Source organism: Prunus persica, chromosome G2 (assembly GCF_000346465.2).
Source record: "Prunus persica cultivar Lovell chromosome G2, Prunus_persica_NCBIv2, whole genome shotgun sequence".
Lineage (NCBI taxonomy): Eukaryota > Viridiplantae > Streptophyta > Magnoliopsida > Rosales > Rosaceae > Prunus > Prunus persica.
This window is the reverse complement of record NC_034010.1, coordinates 29,073,537-29,096,925: the sequence shown is the minus strand read 5'-3', so window position 1 is coordinate 29,096,925 and position 23,389 is coordinate 29,073,537. Positions and strand designations below refer to the sequence as shown.

Here is a 23,389-nt window from a genome sequence, read left to right as displayed (position 1 = left end):
AACATTGACTTTTTGGGCATTGGTGTAATTAGGAATGTTTGACTTTGACCATCGTGACGTCAGTAAATTAAAAGTCTGCTGTATTCGTCCAATCCCAACCCAGCCATTATAAACTATCACCAAGATAACATTAAGAAACAGAGCATGATTATGGAACTCGTATTTTAAAATTGGGACGCCAAAGTTGGCAACTGTTCCTCACAAGCAATGCCAGCGTTGGTCAGCTACAAAAACGGTTGGCGACGGATATTATAAGGTGATCCGTTTTCTCAATCAAACTATCAAACTATCAAACACATTGCATACATAAATTAAAAGTCAGCAGTTGGCCAAAGCTGTATGCACTCAAGTTTGAATCACCCTAAATTAGATAAATTTAGAGTTGTTTAGATCGTAAAAAAGAAAAACTAACAAATTAGACAGTTAAGTTAAATGATTCATTCCAACTGCCAAATTTATAATTTAACATTCACAAACTGTTCTGCTACGCCAAATTAATTCGAAGGAGGAAAATCGGAGTACAAAAAATAGCATATAAGACACAAAAGCATACATAAAAGAGGAGGAAAAACAAACCAAGAAACTATTGCGGCAATTCCGCTTAAGTACACCAGAAAATACTATAATGACTCGAAATTATCGTGGTGTAAAGGCAGATAACAAAGTTACAAGGGCTCTTCCATCTCCATTGCATCTAAACTTTGCGCACTTGAATATTGTGAGTGGACTGGATCCGCCAAATGGGTTGTCTGCCACTCTGAACGAGTGCCACCTCTTCTCCTTCCTTTACCATGCCTTGCTTCTGTATATGAAACACCAGAAAATACATCAACAAAGTTGAAACGATCAAATAATTAACATTAAATCCATTTGACAAGGGCTTTAAAATGGTTGGCATTGCTAGGTTGGCCCAAATCCAAAGCATTGACTGGTATGTTCCATGAATTTTTTTAAAGATAAATAACCAAAAATATGGTTCCTGCCAATTTAAATTATTCCTCGTAAATCTAGGAAAATTCCGGCAAAGAATTACCTGCAGCACAGTCAAGGCATTGCTGAAACTTGTCTCAGCATCATCTGTGAACTCCATGTATATGGGACATACACCTTGATATAAAGCCAGTCTCTGTTGTATCCTCTTACTGCATGTCATCAAAGTACTAGATCAGCCAAATAATCAAATTCATATTCCTAATGGTAAGAGTATTTTAACTGATACAGTTACAAAATTTAAAATATTTAATATATCAATGTGCATGCAAGGGGGGTAAAAAATCTATCAAGGGTGAAGTTGTGCTCCAACAAAACTCTGGTCAGAGAGTATCACAAATATGCCTTCGTGACAAATAACATGAAAACTCACTCATTTGTAAAGGCAAATACGGTCCCAGAAGGCCGATAATGGCTCAAAAGAATAGCCATGAAACCAGTTCTGGTAAAGACAACAATTGAGGTACCAAGAGTATTGGACATAATGGTTGCATGGTAAGCAAACATCTCACTCATGTGGTTCTGCAGAAATAAAGAATTCACGTCAGTTTTTATTCTGACAAACAAATGGAAAAATTTGTCCAGATGGTAGGATGCTGCGTACAAAAAATGAATAAATAATTGTATGTTCCCTGACCTTGAAAGCTTTACCAAGATTGGCTGGCAATTCACCACCTAAGATGGTTGCCTCTGTCCGAAGTGCAACAGTGTGCATAACTTTCACGGCCTTCAATGGGAACCTACATGGAAACAAAATCACTTTATTACATGATCCTATGGTCTAAATGACTAGACTATAGTTGAAAACAGGTTCCTATTGCATAATTCCGATAGCCACAACTTACTTTCCGTGAGCAGTTTCTCCTGAAAGCATAACTGCATCAGCGCCCTCTCTAACAGCAATGGCAATGTCTGATACCTCAGCTCTGGTTGGTGTTGGGTGAACAATCATGCTTTCCAGCATATTTGTTGCCACAATAACAGCTTTCCCCATGCTACGGCAGATCCTGATTATCTCTTCCTACATTTTGAAATAGAAATTGGGGGGTTCAGAATGTAATAGATTAACTCAACTTAATGTTACAATCATGTTAACTGGATTGAAATTTCAATTGTCATATGTTTGTCGTTAACAACCTGCAGAAGTGGAACCTCTTCAATAGGGAGCTCTGCACCAAGATCTCCTCTTGCAACCATAGCCTAAAAGAAGATAATCATGTGTTAGTATTATCAGGCAAGGGTTAGAATGTTTTATGTATATATTAAAAGAAACGGATGGTATTTACATGATTTCCATATATTAGTTGCATTTTATATTAAAAAATGGGTATTAAGGGTAAAATTATCATACATTAGATCATGATATACTAAAAGTGTTTTTAACATGCAAATATTCAGGAAAAAAGCTTCCATTCATTGATTCAGGAGATTACCCCATCGGATGCTGTGATAATGGAGTGCAAATTTGGGATTGAGTCTGCACTTTCTATCTTTACAATAACGTGTATATCAGCGCCAGAGCCTGCAATATCAAATGGAAATACAATTATTTGTAAGCATTAAGCAAAAACGTGGTAATCAAATATATTTTGTGGACATAAGATAACAATATTTGGAATCTTACTTTGCAGATAATTCTTCAATTCATGAACAACTTGTGCATCTTTGACAAATGAAACAGCATAGAAGTCAACTTTATTATCCACTCCAAATTTAATATCTTCCCAGTCTTTCTCTGCAACAAATAAGTTAGACAACTATATTCATTAGCAAAACAGGCAATAAAGACATTTAAAAAAACAAATGAATAAACTATTAATGGATATAATCAATAAATTAGGAACCTAACCAGTGATGGAAGGCAATGTTGCACTTTTCCCTCGCACATTCAAATGTCGACGAGACTTAAGCTCTCCTCCATCAACAACTTCACATTTCACTGATTCTTCTGTCTTGGACTTCACCAGAAATGACATCATACCACCTACAGCACAAATCAAGAGTCAGTGTGCATAAAAATATAAACATAACTTCAGTGGTTAACCCAAAAAGAAGTAAAACTTCAGCATACCATCAACCAGAAGCATGTCTCCTGGTTCTACATCATTGACGAAATCATCATAGTTCACGCTAACACAATCCGCTGTGCCAACCCCTCTACGAATTGTAAAAGTAAATTCTTGACCACTTTCCAAGTTGATTGGCTGTGGCAGGTCACCACTCCTAACCTCAGGACCCTGATACAGAAGAACACATCATCAATAGAATGACTCCGATATAATCCAAATAGTAACACATCATATGTCAAATCAAACCTGAATTGGGGGGAAAATTTACTGACTTGAGCAATACAATGTAATGACTTGATACGGAAGGAAAAAGAACAAACAATAAGGGAAACCTTACCTTGGTATCAAGCATGATTGCAATGACATTGTCTTTAGATTGCTCATTATATTCTTTAACCAAGTCAATAACTTTCTTATGAGAAGCATGATCTCCGTGGGACATATTAAGCCGGGCAACATTCATTCCAGCCTCCGCCAACTTCCAGATCATTTCACGTGTGTTTGTGGAAGGACCAATTGTGCAAACAATCTTTGTCTTACGTTTGACTACTGGCTTTGACCACATACCCACCGATGTGTCATCATGTTGTTGAATTGCCCGGAACTTCTGAAATTGATCCTCTATCTGATCAGCAACACCAAAGAAACTACAGTAAGCATAGATTCTAACTTGTATCTACAATTTTAACAAAAGCAGCCTCGCTCTACTCAAACAAGCTAAATATCTAGCAATCAATTATCAGCCTATCTACTATCAATTCAAAAACAAAAAGGTAACTTTTTCTTCTGATTTCCTACAACTTCTCGGCAACCAAACACAACAAGGACAAAAGGCAAAAAAAGAAGAAGATTGAGTAGCACGAACCTTGGGTGTGTCTTCAGGTGAGACGGGGACGACCTCGGTCTGTAGGGGTCGCTTTGCAGTGACCTCAAACCTCTTATTGCCAAACGCTTTCCAGCTCTTCTTCTTTTCCTCGCGAGCCAGAACTTTGGAAGCGAAGCTCGGAGGCTTCAGCTTCTCTGTCCGGCCCTGTACCGATCCAGAGCTAGGACAAAGGATCGAACTCTGAATCGCCCGCATAGCCACCACTTGGGCCATTGTTGTTGCAGAGAACGGTAAAGGTTTGGAAATGCGAAGTTTTAGAGGAGGCTGTAGTGAGTTCCGAGGATTTAAACGAATGTGGGGGGAGGTTGTAGAAGTCGCCGCTAAATTTGGCGGAGGTTTTGAGGGGACAGAAAGAAGAGAGTTAAGGAGGGCTTTGGTTGTATCGAATAAACGAAACGTAGCGCTTGCTAAGTAAAAGTTGTTCAACTTCTATCAAAGCGGAGAGCTTTGTCATAAGTGAACGGGTGGGTCACGAGACTCATTGGTCTCATTACTCATGTTTGGGCCTCTGGAAAAAGTGGGCATATTGGGTTGGTTTGCAAATAAACCCCACACTTTAATATTCTTCATTATGTTGGCTGATTAGTTTTCGCACCTCACTTGATGTTACTAATTCACTAAACGTTGTATATTTATTATATTATGTTATACTTTCTATAAATAAAAAAGGTGATTATATTTTTGCCCAATACAAAAAAGGTCCTATACCCATAATTTTTTTTTTTTTGACAATATAATTTATTTTAAGTTAAGTTTGAATCAGTAATTCAACAGCCATAATGCATAGCAAATTTGATTTTTGCACTGAATTTATTTTGTTAGTAGTGCAAATTGGATGAACCCAACCAATTTTTCTGAGTATAATTGGATGAACCCACCCAATTAGTTATCGGGATAGACCTATTTCGGTCAAGTTTTGTGCAACGATGATAACAGATCAGCTCCACTAATAAACTGACACCTGTACAACTAAATTGCCACCTCAGCTAAAAAAGGCCACCAGAGCGATTGAAAAGCGCGGGAAATTCACATCAAAATTCGCGCCACCAGAGCCATCACAATAAACCCTTTCACTGAGATCCGATCGCTCTCGCGCTAAATCCTTTTATTCGCCATCCTCTCCAGAAATCCTAAACTATTGAACCCGAATTCGAAAACAATAAAGTTCGGCAGAAGATGGACTTGCAAGGCTTATCGGCGATATGCTCTGATCTTGGAATTGCAGAAGAGGATGCCAATGGCAACCGGATCGGTTACTCAAAGAGCAAGTACTGCTTAGGTACGTTACCTATGTCTTCGACAAATCTCCGTTTGACTGCCAAGAACATTTCGGAAATGTAAGGATAATGAAACATGAAGAAATCATATGGGCTCGATTGAGCGGATGAAAACAAAATATGGAGTGGGATGTTATTTTCTTCAGTTAAGTGTGGGATTGAAATTTTGGTTTTCTTTTTTCATTGACAGATAATTTGAAAGATTTGCTAAGGTTTTTGAGGCGTGATGACCCACAGAATCGGGATGTTTTTAAACAAGTCTGTAAATGGAAGATTGTGGATCAGGATTTGGTACCCATTATTGAACACTGCCAAGATGACACCAACTTGGTTTTAAATGCAGGTAAGTTCATTTTATAATTTCATTACATGTTTATGAAAAATTACTGCAAAGTGATGACTTCAATTATTCATTGTTTGGAATTTTCAGTGAAGGTTCTTGTGTTCCTAACTATGCCAATTGAGCCTTCGTCAAATGACATTTTACAACAGATAGAGTTTCTATGGAGGTTGAAGTCTTCAATTACGTCCAGTGACATTATTGCAGTTATAGTATCACTTCTGGAAAGCCCACTAGAAAATTTAGAAAGGTGAGGTTAAATTTTTTAAGTATACTTCATCTTCTGCCTCATCAGTTGTTTGAAAATTACATATACTTCATCTTCTATGGGAGTTGAAGTCTTTGCAGCAAAGTACTTGTCCCAGCTATCTCTTTACCTATAAGATTACCTGAGTACCTAGCTGATTCACTAAATTCATGTTGGTTTTCTGAAATTTGATGGGTTAAGTGGCTCTTGCATGTTGAGATTACATATTTATTTTTCGTTCTAGGTTATTTTCTGGTGCTCAATAATCATTATTTTGTTTACTCACTATATCTTCATATAGTTTCTAGATTTCTCATAATTGGTTTTATGACTAATCCTATCCTACACAGTGATGTGTTCACGGAGGATGACTGGAAATTGGTGCAGCTGGTACTTACTTTATTCCGAAACATTTTAGCTGTTCAAGAAATTTCACTACAGCAGAAGGCTGGGGGAACTGCCAGTCAATTTGTATCACTCAGAGATGGATTTCTGGAACTTTTGTTTCATGAGAATGTGATGGACTTAGTTTTGGTCATAACCCAGCATATTGGGGATTCCCGTAGCTATCTCTGTCAAGATAACTTGCTTTTATTGGAGATTTTTCATTACATATTTATGGGTCAAGAGCCAGAGTTGATTGCAAACGCATGTTCAAAAGGTCCTAAGGTTGGTTTCTCTTCATCTCTTTCTGAATTCTTTCTTATAGAAATGTCGTTTGTTCAAAGCTAGCAAGAAACGTAAATAAGGATGAGCCTCAGATAAGAATCTTTGATTTGAGACATAGGTAGAGCCACCAAACGAAATTTTTTATTTATTTATAATAAAAATAGTGCAACAAGTACAAATCGAATCAATAAAAAATACTTTCCTTTTCTTGCTTTATATTCTTAACTTATGAGATTTGAATTATTTGTCCGATGATGTGAGTTTACATTTAGTTATAGTTTTCTAACAGTCCATTAATAACTTGTAATTATTAGGTGGATGGAGGAGACACCACAGGTTCTCTAAATAGTCTCAAGTCTATAATGGAGGAAGAAGAAGAAGAGAAAAAAAGACTTTCTAGACTACACAACATGGATCGTCATTCACATTTTAGCGGAACATTTACCCAGCTTACTTTGGTAGGGAGTTTCACTATGGAATGATGCTAGCGAGGTTTTTAGTAGATCATTCTCTAATAGCAATGAACTTTTCTTGGCAGGATGGTTCTAAGGCAGTCTTGAAGGGAAAACCTACTTCTGCCTCTTGTAATACCTTGCTTAAACCACATAGTCATCGGGGTCCAATAAAAAAGATTGCTTGGGATCATGGGACATTGCCTTCAACGAAGGATGAGATTTTAGAATTGCTTCATGATTTCGTAAACCAGTTTTTATCAGGGGGTTACAATGGTATGTCTTTTCTTTTTTATTTCTGTTTTATGTTTGTTTACTTGGTGTTATTGCATAATTACAAAGTTCGCATGTGTATCAGTTTTGATGCAGTCAATTCGTGCGGATACTGAAAAGGAACACCACGCAATTCAGAACAGTGATGTCATTATCTTCTTTCAGGTTGCTCAGTTTGTTACTTCTTTCCAATATCACAAGTCTTCAATTTCTAAGGTGAGACAAGCTAATCTTAGATTATTTTGTTAGTTATTTCATAAATGGGCATGGTAATTACTGTTTGCAAAATGAAAACCGTTAAATGACTCATTTTTCAATTAGTAAACTAACCTCTTTGCGTGGAGAAAGACCATTATTCCCTCATCTCAATCCATCCCAACACACATCTCAACCAGTGCAGAAATGATCTTTCCCCCGAACTAAAAGGGTTTAGTTTTTGTACTTCTGATAGAATGGGCCCATGTTGCGTAGTGGTTTTTTTCTGGGTCATTTCACATTTCTTGAGGATATTCCCAAGTCACATTGTTTGATCTGTATCTTCTATGCCTTAACAGCCAAGCATCGGTGCAGAAGCAGACACAACTGAAGCTCCCACCCATAAAGATGCTGATATTACATTCTTCAGAGGTGATGTATGTGGACCCATTGCAGCATCAATGAATGAGTCAATGTTCCAACTAGTCATTTCAAAGTGGCGTTATGCATTTGATGGCTTGAAGGAAACACATGACTACAAGTTTCTGTCTGCAGCTGGTTCTCTTTTGAAAATTATGGTGATTCACTATTTCATTACTGATAAGCTTTTTAGTGCATATTCAATTTGAAGTTGGGATAAGAACTGTATTAATAATTATGCCCTCGTAACATGCTTCTCAACCAACTTCTCTTCCTTCCAGATTCGAATGCTAGATTTGGTGCTTAAGTTATTGCCAGAGAACTCCAAGGAGCCTCAAACAGCCCGCATACTTCTGTACAAGTTATTTTATGACCAGACTGATGAGGGGATGACTCATTTCCTGATAAATTTGCTCAAATCATTTGATACTCACAAACAACCCAGAAGGTTTTTTCCTTTTCAGATCAATTAATACGTTTTTTAATGTATTAAATTTTCCAGTATAATTTCTCACCTTTCAAATCCTGTGGAGAGGTTCTCTCCATTAGCTGTGTAATCCAATATGAGAGAGAATTAGAGGAATGCTGTATTTGTTGTTGGGCAAAAAGATTTAGTAATTTTTAAGAAAGGGAGATAATTCAATTCTGCAGGGTATGATTTTGACTGATAATTTAGCAACACTTGTCCTTAATATTAAGATACTATTGGTAAAATACATACCTGGAAAATGATATTTAGGATCCATTTGTCTTTGATTGCAAGGAAGTTATTCTAAAACTGATTAAGATTTTTTCCCTTGATTGAATGCCTCTAATCTTTGTCCTGTTCACATGTTTTCCTTATCAGTGATCTTGCAGATCTGGTAGAGATGGTTTATAAAGTTTTACGACTAATGGAAAACCTTCAAGCATGTGGAACTTTGAGGGTATAATGCATTCGTAATTTTGGATGGGGAATATTTTATTGTATTTGTACTAAAATCATTTTTCTTTCATGATTAAGGTTTCTAAAAAATCAAGGAAGGCTAGGAAGAAAAAAATACCCAGTGAGAAGGAAACAGAAAATACACTCGTAGGAGAACATGCTACCACTCAGAAAGAGATCAGCATCTCCAATGGTGAACATTCAACAGATGTGAGTGTGACAGAGAACAGAAGCCTAACCACAAGTTCCAATGGGAAAGAAGATATCAATATCCCTGTTCAGCCTGATGAATGCAAAATATCGTTTTTGGAGACAGAAAATCTCCAAGACAGTCTGGCACATATAGATTGCAAAATTTCTGATGATGCCAATGGTGATCTTTGTTATAGCACCGGTGATTCCTCTGCTGATGAGCAGGTAGCTGCAACTGATGAAGTTGATTTTAAGGTGTCAAATTTGATTTCTGCTTTTTCAAACAACAACATCATCCAGAAATTGTGTTGGTTGCTTAAGTTTTATAAGAGTAATTTGACCAGTACAAATCACTACATAGTATGCATGCTGCGAAGGATCAGTGATGACCTCGAGCTCTCCCCAATGCTGTATCAGGTTAAACTTCATACATCTTTAGATAATTTATGTAGCCATTTACAGTTCATTTCTCATCTAACGTTTCCATGCAATTTGTTTTGCAGTTATCACTTCTCACTACATTCTATGACATCCTAGTTGAGCAGAAGTCATCTCCATGCAAGGCATATGAAACCATTGTTGATTTTTTGACAAATTTGGTCAGGAAAATGCTCAAAAAGATGAAAAATCAACCCCTACTTTTTGTGGAAATTCTCTTCTGGAAGACTCGCAAAGAATGCCATTACATTAATGCTGAGTATTTATTGCATGAGCTTGGCCATTTGAAGAAAGAAAGTAGAAACTGGGCAAACAGTTTAGGGGATGAAGAAATTGGTCACTCACTGGACAAGGGATGGACAAGTAGAAGCATAGCTGATGCACTTGGTGAAGACGAAGCTGATGTTGTGCTCTCTCATGAGCTTGGACATGAGAAGTAAGACATGTTTCTGAAGCCTGAATGTTCACATTGTCTTCATTAAATTATTTTGTGATGTTATCAGTTAAGTTATTGTAGAATCTAAGACCATCCTTTGGTTGTCTGGCCTTTCTCTCGAGAATTGTGAAGTTTATTTTATTTGATTCATTTCCACTGGTTTACCATGTTGCCAAAAAAAACAAAAAGGCCAGAGTAAGGACTTTTCTAACTGAATACAGACACTGCAAGAGGAGCTAAATATGCCTTCTTTTTGTGCAGCAGCGGAGAAAATTTTGGCAAAGTGAAGGGAGGTACTGCATCTATTCCAGATAATGAGATCGATGGGCAAGAAAATTATGACAAGTACGTCCTTCATACTTACAACTTGATTAACATTGTCTTTCAGTTATCATCTTATTGAAACCTTGATGCATTTGGCTGTTGCAGTGGGGCCCAGGCAATAGAGAATGAAACTGAAAAGGTTTCTAGAAAAAACAAGCGACTTGTTATTGGGGCTGAACTGGAGATGAAAATTAAGGATCTGTATGAGAAGTATGGTCCCATGATCTAAGTTTTTTTTTTAATTTCTTCCTTTTCTTTTTTGAGCTTTTAACTTGACATAGGTATATCTAATATCTGCTGAAAGATACAAAAGTGCATTGGCCGTGATGACTGTTTTACACATAATTTGAGATATGCCTGTATAGCAGTGTAGGCCTACTTTTTTCATCCAGCTTACTTAAATCTTTCCTGAAAAATATGGCCAATTTAGATTCAAGGATGACCAGAACTGTAGTCATCTTATTGCGAAAGCTCTTGATCCTGATGGTAGAGTTTTGCCAGCTCAAATTTCCAACAAGCTTAAACAGCTTGGACTGAAAGTTGTCCGAAGGAAAAGACTGCGCCATGCTCAAGAATCTGTTTCCACTGGGCCTAGTCAAATTGATGGAGATGGAAGAGTAGTAAAAGCAATTAATTCTCATTGTGAATCAAACAGTCAGCCGCTGTAAGTATTTGTAGATGAATATTAATTTCTTAGTATTACAGTTACAGTTTGTATACTTTTTGTTTATTTTTCTGTACTTTTTAAAGTTCTTCTAGGCATTTGTATTCAAAGTAAATATTCATTTGATTTGAATATCATAGAGCACGTACTCTTTGTTTGATTTCCCCTCTTTCCCCTCACCTAAACCCTTGTTTTTCGAGTAGCAGGGGTTGTGAACTTGCAACGCAGAATCTAATCAAATAGCTGCTGATTTCATTCACTTGTAGCCTATAATTTATGTCCATTAATTTTGTTTTTGCACTTTGGGGTGGATCTTGGATGGCTGCTGTCTTTCGTTGCAGTTGTTGTCACTGTTTATCAATTGTAAATTTAAAGATTGCACATTTACCGAGAAAAAAATTTGATAGATTTAGTTATCATTCTTTTGCTTCCCCCACCTCCTCCCACATTTGTTTTTGAGAAGCAGCTGTGCACTCGCAAACGTATGGCTTAGATAAATGGCTGCTGTGTCATCTGCCTTTAGTCTGTAATTTTGGTCCACTCTTTTCTCTTTGATTCTGTGACAAGTCTTAATGCTTGATGTTATATGTTGCTTCACTGCTCCAGCCGTTTATTAGTTTCAACTTGATTGTTTTATAGGCGCACAAGAAAAAGAGTCCATGCCTTCAGTGAAGATCAGGAAACTAACATTAGATCTCTATATGAGCAGTAAGTACTACTTGGTTACTTGGTAGTAATATAAGATTTGATCTCTTTTCACTTGATAGAAGCTGGAAGTTACTATTCTTTAGTTTTAATGAAAAAATTTATATTCTTTGTCATACCCAGATTAAAAGACCATAAAAGGTGCAGCCACATGATTGCAAATGCAATGGACGGTGATGGTAAATTCACAGCTTCTCAAGTTTCTCGTAAGCTTAAGCAGCTTGGTTTATATATTCCTCGGAAGAAGAGGTCCGCAGCCGGCATGCTGAGAGATGAGGATCTTAATGACTCTAATACAAACAAAGAGCATGACTCTGATGATGAGACGCTGTTATCATTAATGAAAAGGTCATACATCCATTTTGTTTTGTTATTAAATTTATTTCACCACTAGTTCTCTACTTGCTTAGTTTCCATAATGTCTGGGCACTTGCACCGCATATGTAAAACTCCATATTCCTTTCGGTTAAACCTTCCAATATAATGTTGTGAAACTCCATAATCCTATTATGGTCTGTGTTCATACTCCTAATTAAATTATAGGAATAGCTTCTTTCTCTTGTAAATTCATGTTGGCTCCATGTGTAAATACACAACATGCATGATGTGTAGATGTTAGTATGACAATCATTTTTGAACTTCCAGGGCCAAAAAGGATCATAGCAGATTCAGTGAAGAGTTACTAGAGCAGACTACTGGACGAAAAGTGTCGGAAGATGATTCTGATGATGAAATCCTAAGCTCTGTTCTCAAGTAAATCTCTCTCTCTCTCTCTCTCTCTCTCTCTCTCTCTCTCTCTCTCTCTCAAAGAATAAGAATGATGAAGTCATAGGATTCTGATTGTGTAAGGTAACTATTTCTTCTAATACTAATTAATTCGTCTTTTGGATATAGGAAAACCAGGAGACCCCTTTCCAAGCCCATGGATCTGAACTCTGCAGCCATCTCAATTCAGGGAACATCAAGCAGTAATGCTCTGGAAGATGGAGTTGACGAAGGCTCTTCCTTCAAGCATGTTAGTCCGAATGGCACGGCAGAAGCTGAAGTCAGAGGCACCGGCACTGGCACTGGCAATCCATTAGATGCTGGACCTGTGAAAAATTTGGAGGATTTGCAACATGAGCAAATGGACAATGACTTGGCGGATTCAGGGGATGAAATGGCTCATGGTGCATTCCCAGAGAGTGGCGTAAGCAGAAGGAAGTTGAGGATGGTACTTGAAGATGAAGATGATGACTGAGTGCATCTCTCTCTCTACCATCGTGACGTGTTGTTATCGAAAGTTGCGAAGGAAGTCATCCATTTTTCTTGAAACTGCAATCAGATTTTGTTTTTAAGATTATTGATGTTTGTGTGTAGTGTAGATTGTGTAAAGGGACTCGTCCGTATATGGACACGGGGAAAAAGATTGTACAGGTTGGACAACTGTCCACGGATGAAAATTTTCTTGTTTCTATAGTTTAACATACCAACGTGCATGCCCATGGGTTGAAACCGATCATTTGGATCATCCGGACTGAAGAATTCAAAACCAAAAGTTGCACTTGTAAACCGGATCACAAAACTATCTGACCATCTCTAGCATGTTGCAACAAAATGGGTGGATGAATGGCAATTTGCACATCAAATAACGGGAATTCTAACATTCGTTTCCGTATGAGGATTTAAATTTGATTCCAAGGGATGGATGAAGTCACCGTCTTGATCAATTGATCTAATCTATATGTGTATGTAACTACCTCTTAATAAATTGTATTGTTGTGTACATCACTAACTAAAAATTATAATCACCCCTTTCGCAAGGAACCCCCGGCCTAAATTTCTTGAGTCAAACTATTTTCATATTGTTGATTAATATCTTCATGCCCCCAGAATCGATATAATATATAACGAAAGGACGCGGGAATAATTTTTCAAAATGATCAAGTCAAAAGTGGTCCCTTCTAAATATTATCCAATTCTAAACATCACCATCGCCGCGTTGTTTCCATTTTCAACAAATTCCATGGTACGTTTTCTCCTGGTCATCATCACTCTTCTCAAGCTATCAACATATTGTAATATTTGAGCAGTCAACTTCCAGATAACGACAACAAATCATAAAACACTCTCCTAAAAAATTGACATACAATTTGCACATCATCTCCCCACCCTACCTTACCTGCTCCTAAGATTCATAACCATGTTGTTCACAATCACAAGTGGTACTATAAGCTCCATATTTGCTGTCTTATTTGTGCTCCTAACAACCTCTGCTATATGTTGTTTAAGTGCTGGGATCAGCTCCAACATTAGGTGCCTAGAGACACAGAAAAATGCTCTGCTTCAGTTCAAACAAGGCCTAGTGGATAACTCCAATGTTCTTGGATCTTGGGAAAGCAAAAAAGATTGTTGCCAGTGGAGAGGAATTACATGCAGCAACCAAACAGGTCATGTAACCATGCTGGATCTCTACTATAATTCTTCTGATATTTACAATCTTGAAACTCCTTTAAGTGGTGTGATTGCTCCTTCTCTGCTTGAATTGCGATATCTAAATTACTTGGACCTGAGTTTCAATAATTTTGAGGGAAAGATTCCCGACTTCATTGGCTCTTTGAGTCAGCTGAAACAACTCAAACTTGCAGGTGCTAGTCTTAGCGGACCTGTTCCTCCCCAACTGGGAAATCTTTCTCATTTGTATACTCTTGATCTTGCACATAACTCTGTTACTTTTGAAAATCTTGAGTGGTTATCTCATCTTTCCTCTTTGAGATACCTGAACATGTCAAGTCTTAACTTCTCTAAGGTTGTAAATTGGCCTCACTCTATAAGCAAGCTCCCTTCACTGGTTGAGCTGCAGTTATCTTCATGTAGTCTTCCTAATGTCAACCTGAGATCGCTTTCTTTCATCAATTCTTCGACCTCTCTTGAAGTCCTTGAACTCTCTGATAATTTTCTTAATTCTTCCATTTTCTATTGGATGGCCAATATCAGCACCAGCCTTGTACACATTGGATTGATGGGAGACCAGTTACAAGGTCTCATCCCAGATGTTTTCTCAAACATGGTTTCTCTAACATCTCTTGATCTGTCTTATAACCAACTTGAGGGTGGGATACCAAAATCCTTTCGAAACCTATGCAGATTAGAATCATTGAACTTATGGGAAAACAAACTTTCTGATAAACTTCAAGACTCTATCGAAAACTTGTCTTGTGCACAGGATACCCTTGAGTCCTTACAATTAAGTGGCAACCCGTTTTGGGGGCCATTTCCTGATAATCTTACAAGATTTTCATCCTTGAATGAACTATACATGGATGGTACCAATATGAGCGGGCCTCTCCCGAAAAGTTTTCAGCAACTTTACCAACTAAGATCCTTGAGCCTAGTTTCAAACCAGTTCAGCGGGCCATTGCCAGATTTTACAGGTCTTTCATCATTAAGACAACTATTTCTTTCCAAAAATCAACTAACCGGCTCGCTACATGAGAGTATTGGGCAACTTTCTAGCCTTGAATTTTTGGATATTTCTGTGAATTCTTTGAATGGTGTCTTCACAGAAGTCCACTTCTTGAACCTCTCTCGTTTACAGTTTTTGGATGTTTCTTACAATCCTTTGTCTTTCAACTTGAGTCCGTATTGGAACCCACCTTTTCAACTTAATTCATTACACATGAGTTCTAGCAATGTAGGCCCTGACTTTCCCAAATGGATTCAGACACAGAGAAAACTTACTGCTCTTGGTATGTCAAATTCTGGGATCTCAGTTTCAGTACCTAATGAGTTTTGGGATCTATCTTCCAACTTACTAGAATTAAATCTCTCTATGAACCAAATCCATGGGAAGTTTCCCAATCTTTCATCAAAGAACTGCACCTTTTCCACAATTGACTTGACATCTAATCAGTTTTCTGGTCCACTCCCACCATTTCCTTCAAACATAAGCAATGTTCTTCTCTCCAAAAACATGTTTTCCGGACCCCTATCTTCCTTATGTGCAACACAAGCTCCAAAATTGTATAATCTCGACCTTTCTGAGAACCTACTGTCAGGGGAGCTTCCTGATTGTTGGATCCAATATCAAGCATTACACTCACTGAATTTGGCAAAGAATAATTTCTCCGGAAAAGTACCGAGCTCATTAGGGCAGTTAACGTATGTTGTGTTGTTACGCTTGCATGATAACAATCTTTCAGGAGAACTGCCTCCTTCTTTAAAGAACTGTACAGAATTAAGGGTTGTTGACCTTGGAGCCAATAAATTATCTGGAAACATACCAGCATGGATAGGCCCCAGCCTAACAAACTTGCTGGTTCTACGCTTACGGTCTAATGAGTTCTATGGAAGCATACCCTTGAGTCTATGTAGTCTTCCCGCTCTTCATGTTTTAGACCTCTCTCAGAACAATATATCTGGAGCCTTGCCACATTGCCTTCCAAATATAACAGCTTTGTCTTCCGTGTCGCCGAAGGTGGAGGACAATTGGATTCTTGGCTTTGTACAACTGGTGTGGAAAGGGATAGAGATTGAATTTGGAGAAAATCTTAAGCATTTGAGAAGCATCGACATCTCAAACAATAACTTAAATGGGGACATTCCACAAAGTATAACAAGTTTGCTGAAGTTGATTTCTCTGAACCTATCAAGAAACAGTTTTACAGGTGTGCTTCCCAGCAACTTTGGTCAGTTGGAGATGTTAGAATCTCTTGATTTGTCAAGAAACCAGATATCTGCTGGTAGAATCCCTATAAGTTTTTCAAGCTTACATTATCTTAGTGTCTTGGACTTGTCACAGAACAACTTATCAGAAAGAATTCCACTAAGCACCCAACTTCAAACTTTTAATGCTTCTGCATTTATGGGAAATCTTGGACTTTGCGGGCCACCACTCACGCCAGAATGCCCAGGGGATGGAGCAACTCAAGATCCTGCAGTCCCCAATGGAGATGGAGGTGATAAGACCAAACAAGAAGATGATGGTCTCATAAGCTTCGGATTTTATGTCAGCATGGTGCTTGGATTGATCATAGGATTCTGGGGAGTCTGTGGTACTTTACTGCTTAAGAGTTCTTGGAGATACGCCTATTTCCGTTACTTGGATAATATAAAAGATCGGATTACCATGCACAAGGCAAAGTTGCAGAGGAGACTTCAAAGATAAATGGTGAAGCTATTTCTTTTATTTTAGTGTTATGTTTTTGTGGGTTCTTTCAATATGCGGTGTGGAAATTCAAATTAGCAATATGAGATGATTATCATTTCTGATCTTCCTTGATAATACAGGGGTTCCTCCTTCGAAACTCATTTTGTTTTAACATGATTTTACTCCTCAGAAGCAGCTGGCGTGACTCGTGAGGCATAAGCTTTTCTCCAGAAGTTGAAGTTTGAGCGCCAACGTGGAAGCCTCAATTATTTCAACCATGATGAAATATTAAATGTCATAAACTATGATGCTTGTTTGTCTTAAGGATTTTGTATAATGGACTGCTCTTTTCTGCTGCAGCTGGCTGGCTATCATATATATAATATATGCTAAGATTGACAACTCTCAGAAACTGGGCTGATCCCATCAAATGAAAATTTTCGCTACATTTTTAAATGTGTTCGAAAATCGGCCTAGGCGGGTCTGAGCGCCTGGGCGGATTGGTCCTATTTTTAAAAAAAAATTTCCTGACTTTAAATAAATTAAAAGGCGCGCAGTGAGGTGTGCCTCTTTGCGAGACGCTGGAAAAAAGCAGCGACGCGTACCTGCCCGGGCGTTTTGCCGTTGAGGTGCCGACAAGGGGCGGTTGAAATGTGCATGAGGCGATGCTTGTTAGAAAGAAAGACCGAGAGAGAGAGAGAGAGAGAGAGATGAGATCGAAACAGAGAGAGGAAGGAGAAGGCGGCGCTAGGAAGAAGAAGATATCTGACCTAATTTTTAATATACCTAGGATTTTGTAAAATGGGCTTAAACATTGTATTAAAATGGGCCTTCTTTTAAACATAGCAAAATGGGTCTATATTATTTTTTGCACTTTTTTCTTTTAATATCAAGTTTACGGAAAATACAAAAGTAAAAGTCAGATAATTGAGGTTAGAAAATGTTAAAAGTTTCTTTTATGAATCATTTTATAATACACAAATAATTATATATAAAAATGAAACACCTAGGCGCCCGCCTAGGCCCCAATTCCCTGCATGCAGCCCGCCCGCCTACCACCTAGCGATTCTTCAAACATTTGAAATCCTGAACTGAAATTCTTGTTGTAGAATATGTAAACCAAACATGTTGACTTCAAATATATAATAGATGACAAATTCGAATCTTAGTATCGAAACGGGCCCTAAACTTTCATCTTGTATTTTTATGTGAAGCATGAAGCAGATAGATAACGCCACACAACACGGACATGCCCAAACTTTCAAAGAATGGCTAAGCTCTATAAAACAAACTGTTCAATGATTTACACCTACATAAGAATACAAGACAGCCTGCTCAGATGAAAGCCAGAGTGAAACCTGTTCAAACAAACCCCAAGTGAACTTCATTCAACCTCAAGCACACCAAGAACAAAGAGATCAAATCAGAAACCTTTATGACATGGATGTGACTCGGACAGAGTTATCAGCTGATCCTGTTACAAATAGGGGCAAAGTTGGGTGCCAATCCACAGTAGTTATTGCAGCACTGTGTGGGAGAGTTCTCAACCCAATAGCATGACCCCGAACCTGAGCCAAATTTATCAAACAAAACTTCGTGTTAAAACAGAAGCATCACCTACATCTTACAAAGCATGGCAATCAGGGAAATCCAAGACCACCAAAATGTTCAGTTTGGTTTCCAAGTCAATAATCCAAGTGCGACCCATCTTTGGATGGCTAGATTCAATATGTTTAGCAAGTTGACTCTAATCGAGTAGCACTGTACAATGTACATGACGAAGACACACAACACACACATATGAAGAAGAGAGAACAACCTGATATATCGGTGCCCTTACTAAACCAGAGGTTACCAACAGCCTCCTCCCATTAGCATCTAAAGCCATTTCATGTCTGCAATTTTTGGAGCTCTCAGGGTCACAGAATCTACAGTATGGAAGAGAGTAAGTTAGTTAATCAAGTGTATGCCCAAGTATTTTTGTTTGATAAGACTGCTGTGCAACCAATTTCTATATGCCAAAGAAGGTACCTGCTACAGTTTCTTGACCAAAGGATTTGACCTTGGTTTTGCAAGCTCCATTCAAGAACCTGACACCACAAAACCAATTCTTTTAAGTAAATACTTTTAAGATAACAAAACTATAAGGCCATCTACAGTTCAAATAATGATGGGGACAACATTTCAAAATGCAAAGTTGGAAAATGAACGTAAAGCACTTGCCTTTCCATCTACTCCCAAACTGAAAATACTTGTCTCATCAGGCCCAAAAAGAATGGAGCTTATAGCAGAGTCGTGTGCTGGCCACCCAGTTATTTGTAGACCGGCAGACATATCTTTGGCTTGTTAAGGTGTTCATATATCTATCAGCATGTACATCAGCAGGAAACCTCAGCTACAGAAAGGGGCAACCCATATATGATTCTACGAAGACATGGGCTTGACCATACAGTTAAATGCCCCTGTTGAGGGTGATTTAACCATCTTGGAAAAATAAATAACACTCGGGCAATGCAAAAGTGTCAAAAAAAGGGTTTTCTGCTCTTCTGAAAATCATTTACCACCTAATTTCCTACAATTTATACCAATCCCTAAAATATATGTGAGGATACCAAACATGTGAATCATTCCATCAGTTGCAGCGGCTGCTAAAATCTTTCCATTGTGATTGAAACTAAGGGATGTAATTGCAGGTGGATCTTTACCAAGAGGAAGAACTGTCTTCATGAAACCCAAAAGGTTATTTAAGGCATAAAATACAAGTTTCTTCTCACAAAAAGAAGAAGGCATTAAAACATAAGTGGCTATAGTACATACCATAGCCTTCCATGTCTTCATGTTCCACACAGTTAATGAAGCGAACCCGAGACTATCAAGATGACTTGATCCATTCCTACAAAGACAATAAACTCCTAATTCTGACATGCATCAAAATTTAATACCCCAACACACACATATAAGGACATAGATACATGTACTTAAGTTATAAGATGAATCTTTTCATGATCCAATTATAATCATTTCACAGCATGGTGCTCGTACCACACTTCAGTTGAATAGGATTGTTACAATAGGGGCAACATTTTGGTCAAACACAGAGTCTGGCATATGAACAAAATAATAAGATTACAGAAAGAACATACCCCTTGGATGCTGCTGCAGAAACAAATATTGGCTCTACAGGGCTGCATTTTATATCCAAGACACTGTAGCAGGGAAAACAAAGGTAAATAGCAGCACCAAGGAGTACACAATAGTACCAGTAATATTAGGAAGAACCTTGGAAATGCTTCACTCGTGTTAAGATCGCAGACAACTCTCTTTGCATCGACATTCCATGCCTTAATGCCTCCATCAGCGGTGCCTATGAGAAGCTTTTGTCAAAAGAAAAAAAAAACACTTAAAAGTAGATAATTCCAATCTCAAATAATCAGAGTATGATTTCAACGCCAAGCAATATTTGAGTTCATTATGAAAATCCAATCTTCATACCAATCGGTCAGATTTACATTCCCAGTCAAGTGACATAATTTTGGCTCCGCAATAAATGGTTGCATTTCTAGATGCCGGAGTTGATGAGTCATATGTCCATATCCTATTTAAATATGTACGAAGAAATACAGATTATAAATCTGGAACCAGCAAACAGTCAAGGAGTTGAGAAATCAGCCAAAAGTCAAGGAGTTGAACAATGAACACATCACACATAATAACATAGGCAACCCAAGGAATACGACACCTAGGTGTGGACAGATCTGTGAATATGTGAGGGGCCACATTCAACAGGTCACCTAGGCAGCTGACACATGATACAAAATAAAAGGCAATGGGATTAAGTAGACTTGACAGCCAAGGTTATAACCATGAAATAATACCTTACTGTGCCATCTTCAGATGCGCTGGCTATATTGTTTCCAGATGCAGAAAAGCGGCAGCGAGTGATTGGACTTGTGTGGCCCAAAAATGTCTCCTACAAACCACAATGATTCAAAAGTTACGGAGTCCCCAATTAAATGTAAACTAGTGAAGCTAAAGAAAAAATCAGAAAAAAAAAAAAAAAAAAAAAAAAAAAAAAAGGGGAACTACAATATGCAGAAGCTCAAAGAATAGAAATATGAGTTTGTAACATCAACAAAAACTAATCAAGCTTTAGACGCAACTTACCTGAAAGTCCACTTTAACTTCAGGGAAGTCTTCTACATGGCTTTCCCTGCCATTTTCTGCCACATGACATTCAGTAGTTATCAACAGATAATCTGAGAAATAGTTACCGCACTGTCCCCAATACACCAAGGAAAAGAAGTCAGATATAGCTGTTATCTACCATTATACGGGCCATCCTGGAACAGATGAATAGTATCAGCAGTTCCACCATCTTCTGCACGAAGGCTTGATTGAGAACTTAAGTTAGGATCAGATTTGGATATGTTAATTTCTGGTCGAATTCCAGCAGGTCCAGCCACAATCCAATCTTGATTCACCTCTGCTTCCCTTATTTGAAAAGTAGCAGGAGGGCATGTTTCCCGAGTATTTTTAGATATAAGATGATTTTCCTCATACACCACACTTGATGAACTCTTGGTTTCTTCCGTGCTTGCATCCACTAATGATGAAGCATTACTGAGTTTCACAAAAATAAAAGAATTACGAAGGAAAAAATATATATATATCATAGGCTCACTACTGATGAACCCTTGCACCAATTATACACAATTCATTAAACATGATAGTCTCAACTCTTAAGGGGTGAAACAATTAAAAAAATTTACCTTCTTAACTGCCATAACTGACCATCTTTTTCCTCCAACAAAGCCTGAAGTTCTGACAACTTGAGATTAAGTTGCTTGATGTCTTTTTTTAGACGGTTGACAGTAGTCTTCTCTGAATTGATTTTCAAAAGAGCTGGCATGCGTGGTTTAGTTAAGGCAATTTCTTTTTCAAATCTTAGTCATACTGTACCATAAAAGGGGAATAACCAACGAAAAACCAGCCAACAGTAGAGGAGGTTACTTGCTTCCACTTGAAATATATAAATTCACAATAAAATAGAGTAAGGTTCATCTAAACAAAGATAAGTTTTTATAGGCTAGTTGTGAAGTTCTGATAATATCATAAATTAACGCAGTTGGGTCACAAGTGACAACAAAGTCCCTACCATAAGCAATCCACTCTCAAATGCCGACATATATATATATATATATATATATATATATAACTAATTCCAAAGGATATGAGTACCATTGAAGATCTCACTAAAGAAGTTCCTCACAGATAAACGCAAGGCCTCATACCATTCCTTTGAAAAATATATACGAAACTCAGGATCAGAGTTTGGTTTCTTTACATACGGAATGGCTGCATCACACAATAAAAAGTGTAAATGAAGGAGAAAGTAGTTCACTATACCAAATTAGAAAGATGAAATGACAAACTCACCAAACCATGCAGCCCAGTCCTGGCCCCTTCGCAACAAATCATTCCCATTCATTCCAAAGAACTCTAAAACTTTGTCCCTCCTTCCTGACTGGATGGCACTAACAACATAGTAGCGTAGAATAGACACCTCCAATTTAGAAAGAGTAGTCAAAAGTACCGTCTCGGATGATGAAGAGAGACACTGCTTGAAAAAACAGAACAGGCCAACTAACTTTTCTGCCTGAAACTTAGGTACATACACCGAGAAGATCAAATCCATTATCTTATCCACTTGAAAGCCTTTACCGATATCCGTAGATAATTCGGAATCAAAAGCTTGCAAAGTGTTAGTGAATCCTCTAAAGACAAGAAACTCCCTCACAAGCTCCTCGGCATACTGCATATTCTCCATCTTGTCCAACTCGACCAAAAAACATAAATTTCCACCTTCTTCATACGTGAACAAAACGCATAAAAGAAATTACATTTCATTATTTATCACTGATAAAATTCTGATTATTCCAAGCTATATGACATGCTTAATTTATTTAACAAAGATTTTTTTTTTTTAAAAGTTGCAAAAAGTATGGTTTTATTTTATCTCACATTTTGCCCCAGAAATAAACAATCAGTCACCATTTATAATTGAAGTAAAATATAGCATTAAGTTGGCAGCACAAATAAGAAAGACAAGGGGTTAAAGAGATCTAGGGTTTATATCAATTGAAATTTGAGGAATTGCAAGAAAGAATGGTACCTTCTTCTGGAATTGCAGATGAAGCACAGGGGTTTTGTGATTTTACAGAAGGACCTGGGAAGTCCGATTAGCTTTCCCAGGTGGAAGGTAGAGTAAGAAATATAAGTAAAAATGAGATTGGCGCTTAAAATATAACTAATTTATTTGCTATTCTTTACCATTTTGTTATTATTTTATTTTATTTTATTTATTGTTGAAAATTATTACAGTTGTTAAAGCCCAAACATTGGGTCAAGAGCCCGTGTATGTTAGAGGCTTGATTTAATTGAGCCTTGGACTACGATTGGGCTTCCTTTTTATCATTGTCCTACGATTGGGCTTCCTTCTTATTATTGTCCTACTACTGGACCTAGCCTTGGGTCCCAAATTTTTATTTTGGTCTCACTAGTGGGCAACTTTTGGGCCTACATTGGATTCAAATTTATGGATTCGAAGCCCAAGTGGACTATGCCCTCGTCTCACCAATGATTTAAATATGAATATACATCAGTAAGCAGTCTAGCTCAGTCAAACCAGATGTCTGCGATTCGAACTCTTATAGCATTTTAGTTTTGTAAGTATGTGTGAGAAATCTCCCTCCTTTCTCT

General features: G+C 37.7%; 4 protein-coding genes across 7 annotated transcripts; 2 read left to right on the top strand and 2 right to left on the bottom strand.

Annotated features, from left to right (window-relative positions):
* LOC18787417 (plastidial pyruvate kinase 2) lies at positions 416 to 4,360 on the bottom strand. The gene is made up of 12 exons (XM_020557879.1): positions 3,925 to 4,360; positions 3,397 to 3,684; positions 3,062 to 3,227; positions 2,840 to 2,974; positions 2,615 to 2,725; positions 2,424 to 2,512; positions 2,128 to 2,190; positions 1,836 to 2,011; positions 1,628 to 1,730; positions 1,364 to 1,512; positions 1,034 to 1,142; positions 416 to 802 (listed from the first exon to the last, which is right to left on the bottom strand). Exons 1-12 carry the CDS (start codon positions 4,156 to 4,158, stop codon positions 695 to 697), a joined length of 1,731 nt encoding a protein of 576 aa, XP_020413468.1. The 5' UTR covers positions 4,159 to 4,360; the 3' UTR covers positions 416 to 694.
* Positions 5,025 to 12,970, top strand: LOC18786820 (protein timeless homolog). 2 transcript variants are annotated; one of them, XM_020558611.1, is made up of 19 exons: positions 5,025 to 5,224; positions 5,413 to 5,565; positions 5,653 to 5,812; positions 6,160 to 6,478; positions 6,793 to 6,936; positions 7,017 to 7,206; positions 7,289 to 7,419; positions 7,758 to 7,976; positions 8,100 to 8,266; positions 8,666 to 8,744; positions 8,822 to 9,352; positions 9,439 to 9,809; positions 10,074 to 10,154; positions 10,239 to 10,343; positions 10,564 to 10,797; positions 11,437 to 11,505; positions 11,626 to 11,850; positions 12,148 to 12,255; positions 12,397 to 12,970. In XM_020558611.1, the coding sequence occupies exons 1-19, from the start codon at positions 5,122 to 5,124 to the stop codon at positions 12,740 to 12,742; spliced, it is 3,735 nt and encodes a 1,244-aa protein (XP_020414200.1). In that variant the 5' UTR covers positions 5,025 to 5,121; the 3' UTR covers positions 12,743 to 12,970. The 2 variants fall into 2 exon arrangements, with proteins under 2 accessions (XP_020414200.1, XP_020414199.1); XM_020558610.1 differs by having other exon boundaries at positions 10,071 to 10,154.
* Positions 13,516 to 17,015, top strand: LOC18785520 (leucine-rich repeat receptor protein kinase EMS1). Of its 3 annotated transcripts, none has more exons than XM_020558095.1 (2): positions 13,516 to 16,651; positions 16,821 to 17,015. In XM_020558095.1, exon 1 carries the CDS (start codon positions 13,685 to 13,687, stop codon positions 16,646 to 16,648), a length of 2,964 nt encoding a protein of 987 aa, XP_020413684.1. In that variant the 5' UTR covers positions 13,516 to 13,684; the 3' UTR covers positions 16,649 to 16,651; positions 16,821 to 17,015. The 3 variants fall into 3 exon arrangements, with proteins under 3 accessions (XP_020413684.1, XP_020413685.1, XP_020413686.1); XM_020558096.1 differs by having other exon boundaries at positions 16,771 to 17,015; XM_020558097.1 differs by lacking the exon at positions 16,821 to 17,015 and having other exon boundaries at positions 13,516 to 16,148; positions 16,283 to 16,420.
* Positions 17,567 to 22,909, bottom strand: LOC18786333 (WD repeat-containing protein 91). Its single transcript, XM_020558098.1, has 16 exons — positions 22,803 to 22,909; positions 22,067 to 22,495; positions 21,863 to 21,985; positions 21,400 to 21,541; positions 20,955 to 21,250; positions 20,795 to 20,850; positions 20,506 to 20,600; positions 20,123 to 20,225; positions 19,910 to 20,004; positions 19,774 to 19,836; positions 19,448 to 19,523; positions 19,243 to 19,351; positions 18,854 to 18,966; positions 18,662 to 18,720; positions 18,450 to 18,558; positions 17,567 to 18,198 (listed from the first exon to the last, which is right to left on the bottom strand). Exons 2-16 carry the CDS (start codon positions 22,455 to 22,457, stop codon positions 18,064 to 18,066), a joined length of 1,965 nt encoding a protein of 654 aa, XP_020413687.1. The 5' UTR covers positions 22,458 to 22,495; positions 22,803 to 22,909; the 3' UTR covers positions 17,567 to 18,063.

Excerpts from the sequence above, each read along its gene's own strand:
- LOC18787417 (XM_020557879.1), bottom strand. The coding sequence starts at position 4,158 with ATGGCCCAAGTGGTGGCTATGCGGGCGATTCAGAGTTCGATCCTTTGT. Across the intron at positions 2,012-2,127 it reads AAGAGGTTCCACTTCTGCAG|GAAGAGATAATCAGGATCTG; the intron begins GTTGTTAACGAC and ends TTCAAAATGTAG. Across the intron at positions 1,143-1,363 it reads GTATTTGCCTTTACAAATGA|TAAGAGGATACAACAGAGAC; the intron begins GTGAGTTTTCAT and ends GATGACATGCAG.
- LOC18786820 (XM_020558610.1), top strand. The coding sequence starts at position 5,122 with ATGGACTTGCAAGGCTTATCGGCGATATGCTCTGATCTTGGAATTGCA. Across the intron at positions 5,225-5,412 it reads AAAGAGCAAGTACTGCTTAG|ATAATTTGAAAGATTTGCTA; the intron begins GTACGTTACCTA and ends TTTCATTGACAG. Across the intron at positions 8,267-8,665 it reads ACTCACAAACAACCCAGAAG|TGATCTTGCAGATCTGGTAG; the intron begins GTTTTTTCCTTT and ends TTTCCTTATCAG.
- LOC18785520 (XM_020558095.1), top strand. The coding sequence starts at position 13,685 with ATGTTGTTCACAATCACAAGTGGTACTATAAGCTCCATATTTGCTGTC.
- LOC18786333 (XM_020558098.1), bottom strand. The coding sequence starts at position 22,457 with ATGGAGAATATGCAGTATGCCGAGGAGCTTGTGAGGGAGTTTCTTGTC. Across the intron at positions 20,601-20,794 it reads AAGTTAAAGTGGACTTTCAG|GAGACATTTTTGGGCCACAC; the intron begins GTAAGTTGCGTC and ends TGTGGTTTGTAG. Across the intron at positions 18,199-18,449 it reads TAAGGGCACCGATATATCAG|GTTCGGGGTCATGCTATTGG; the intron begins GTTGTTCTCTCT and ends AATTTGGCTCAG.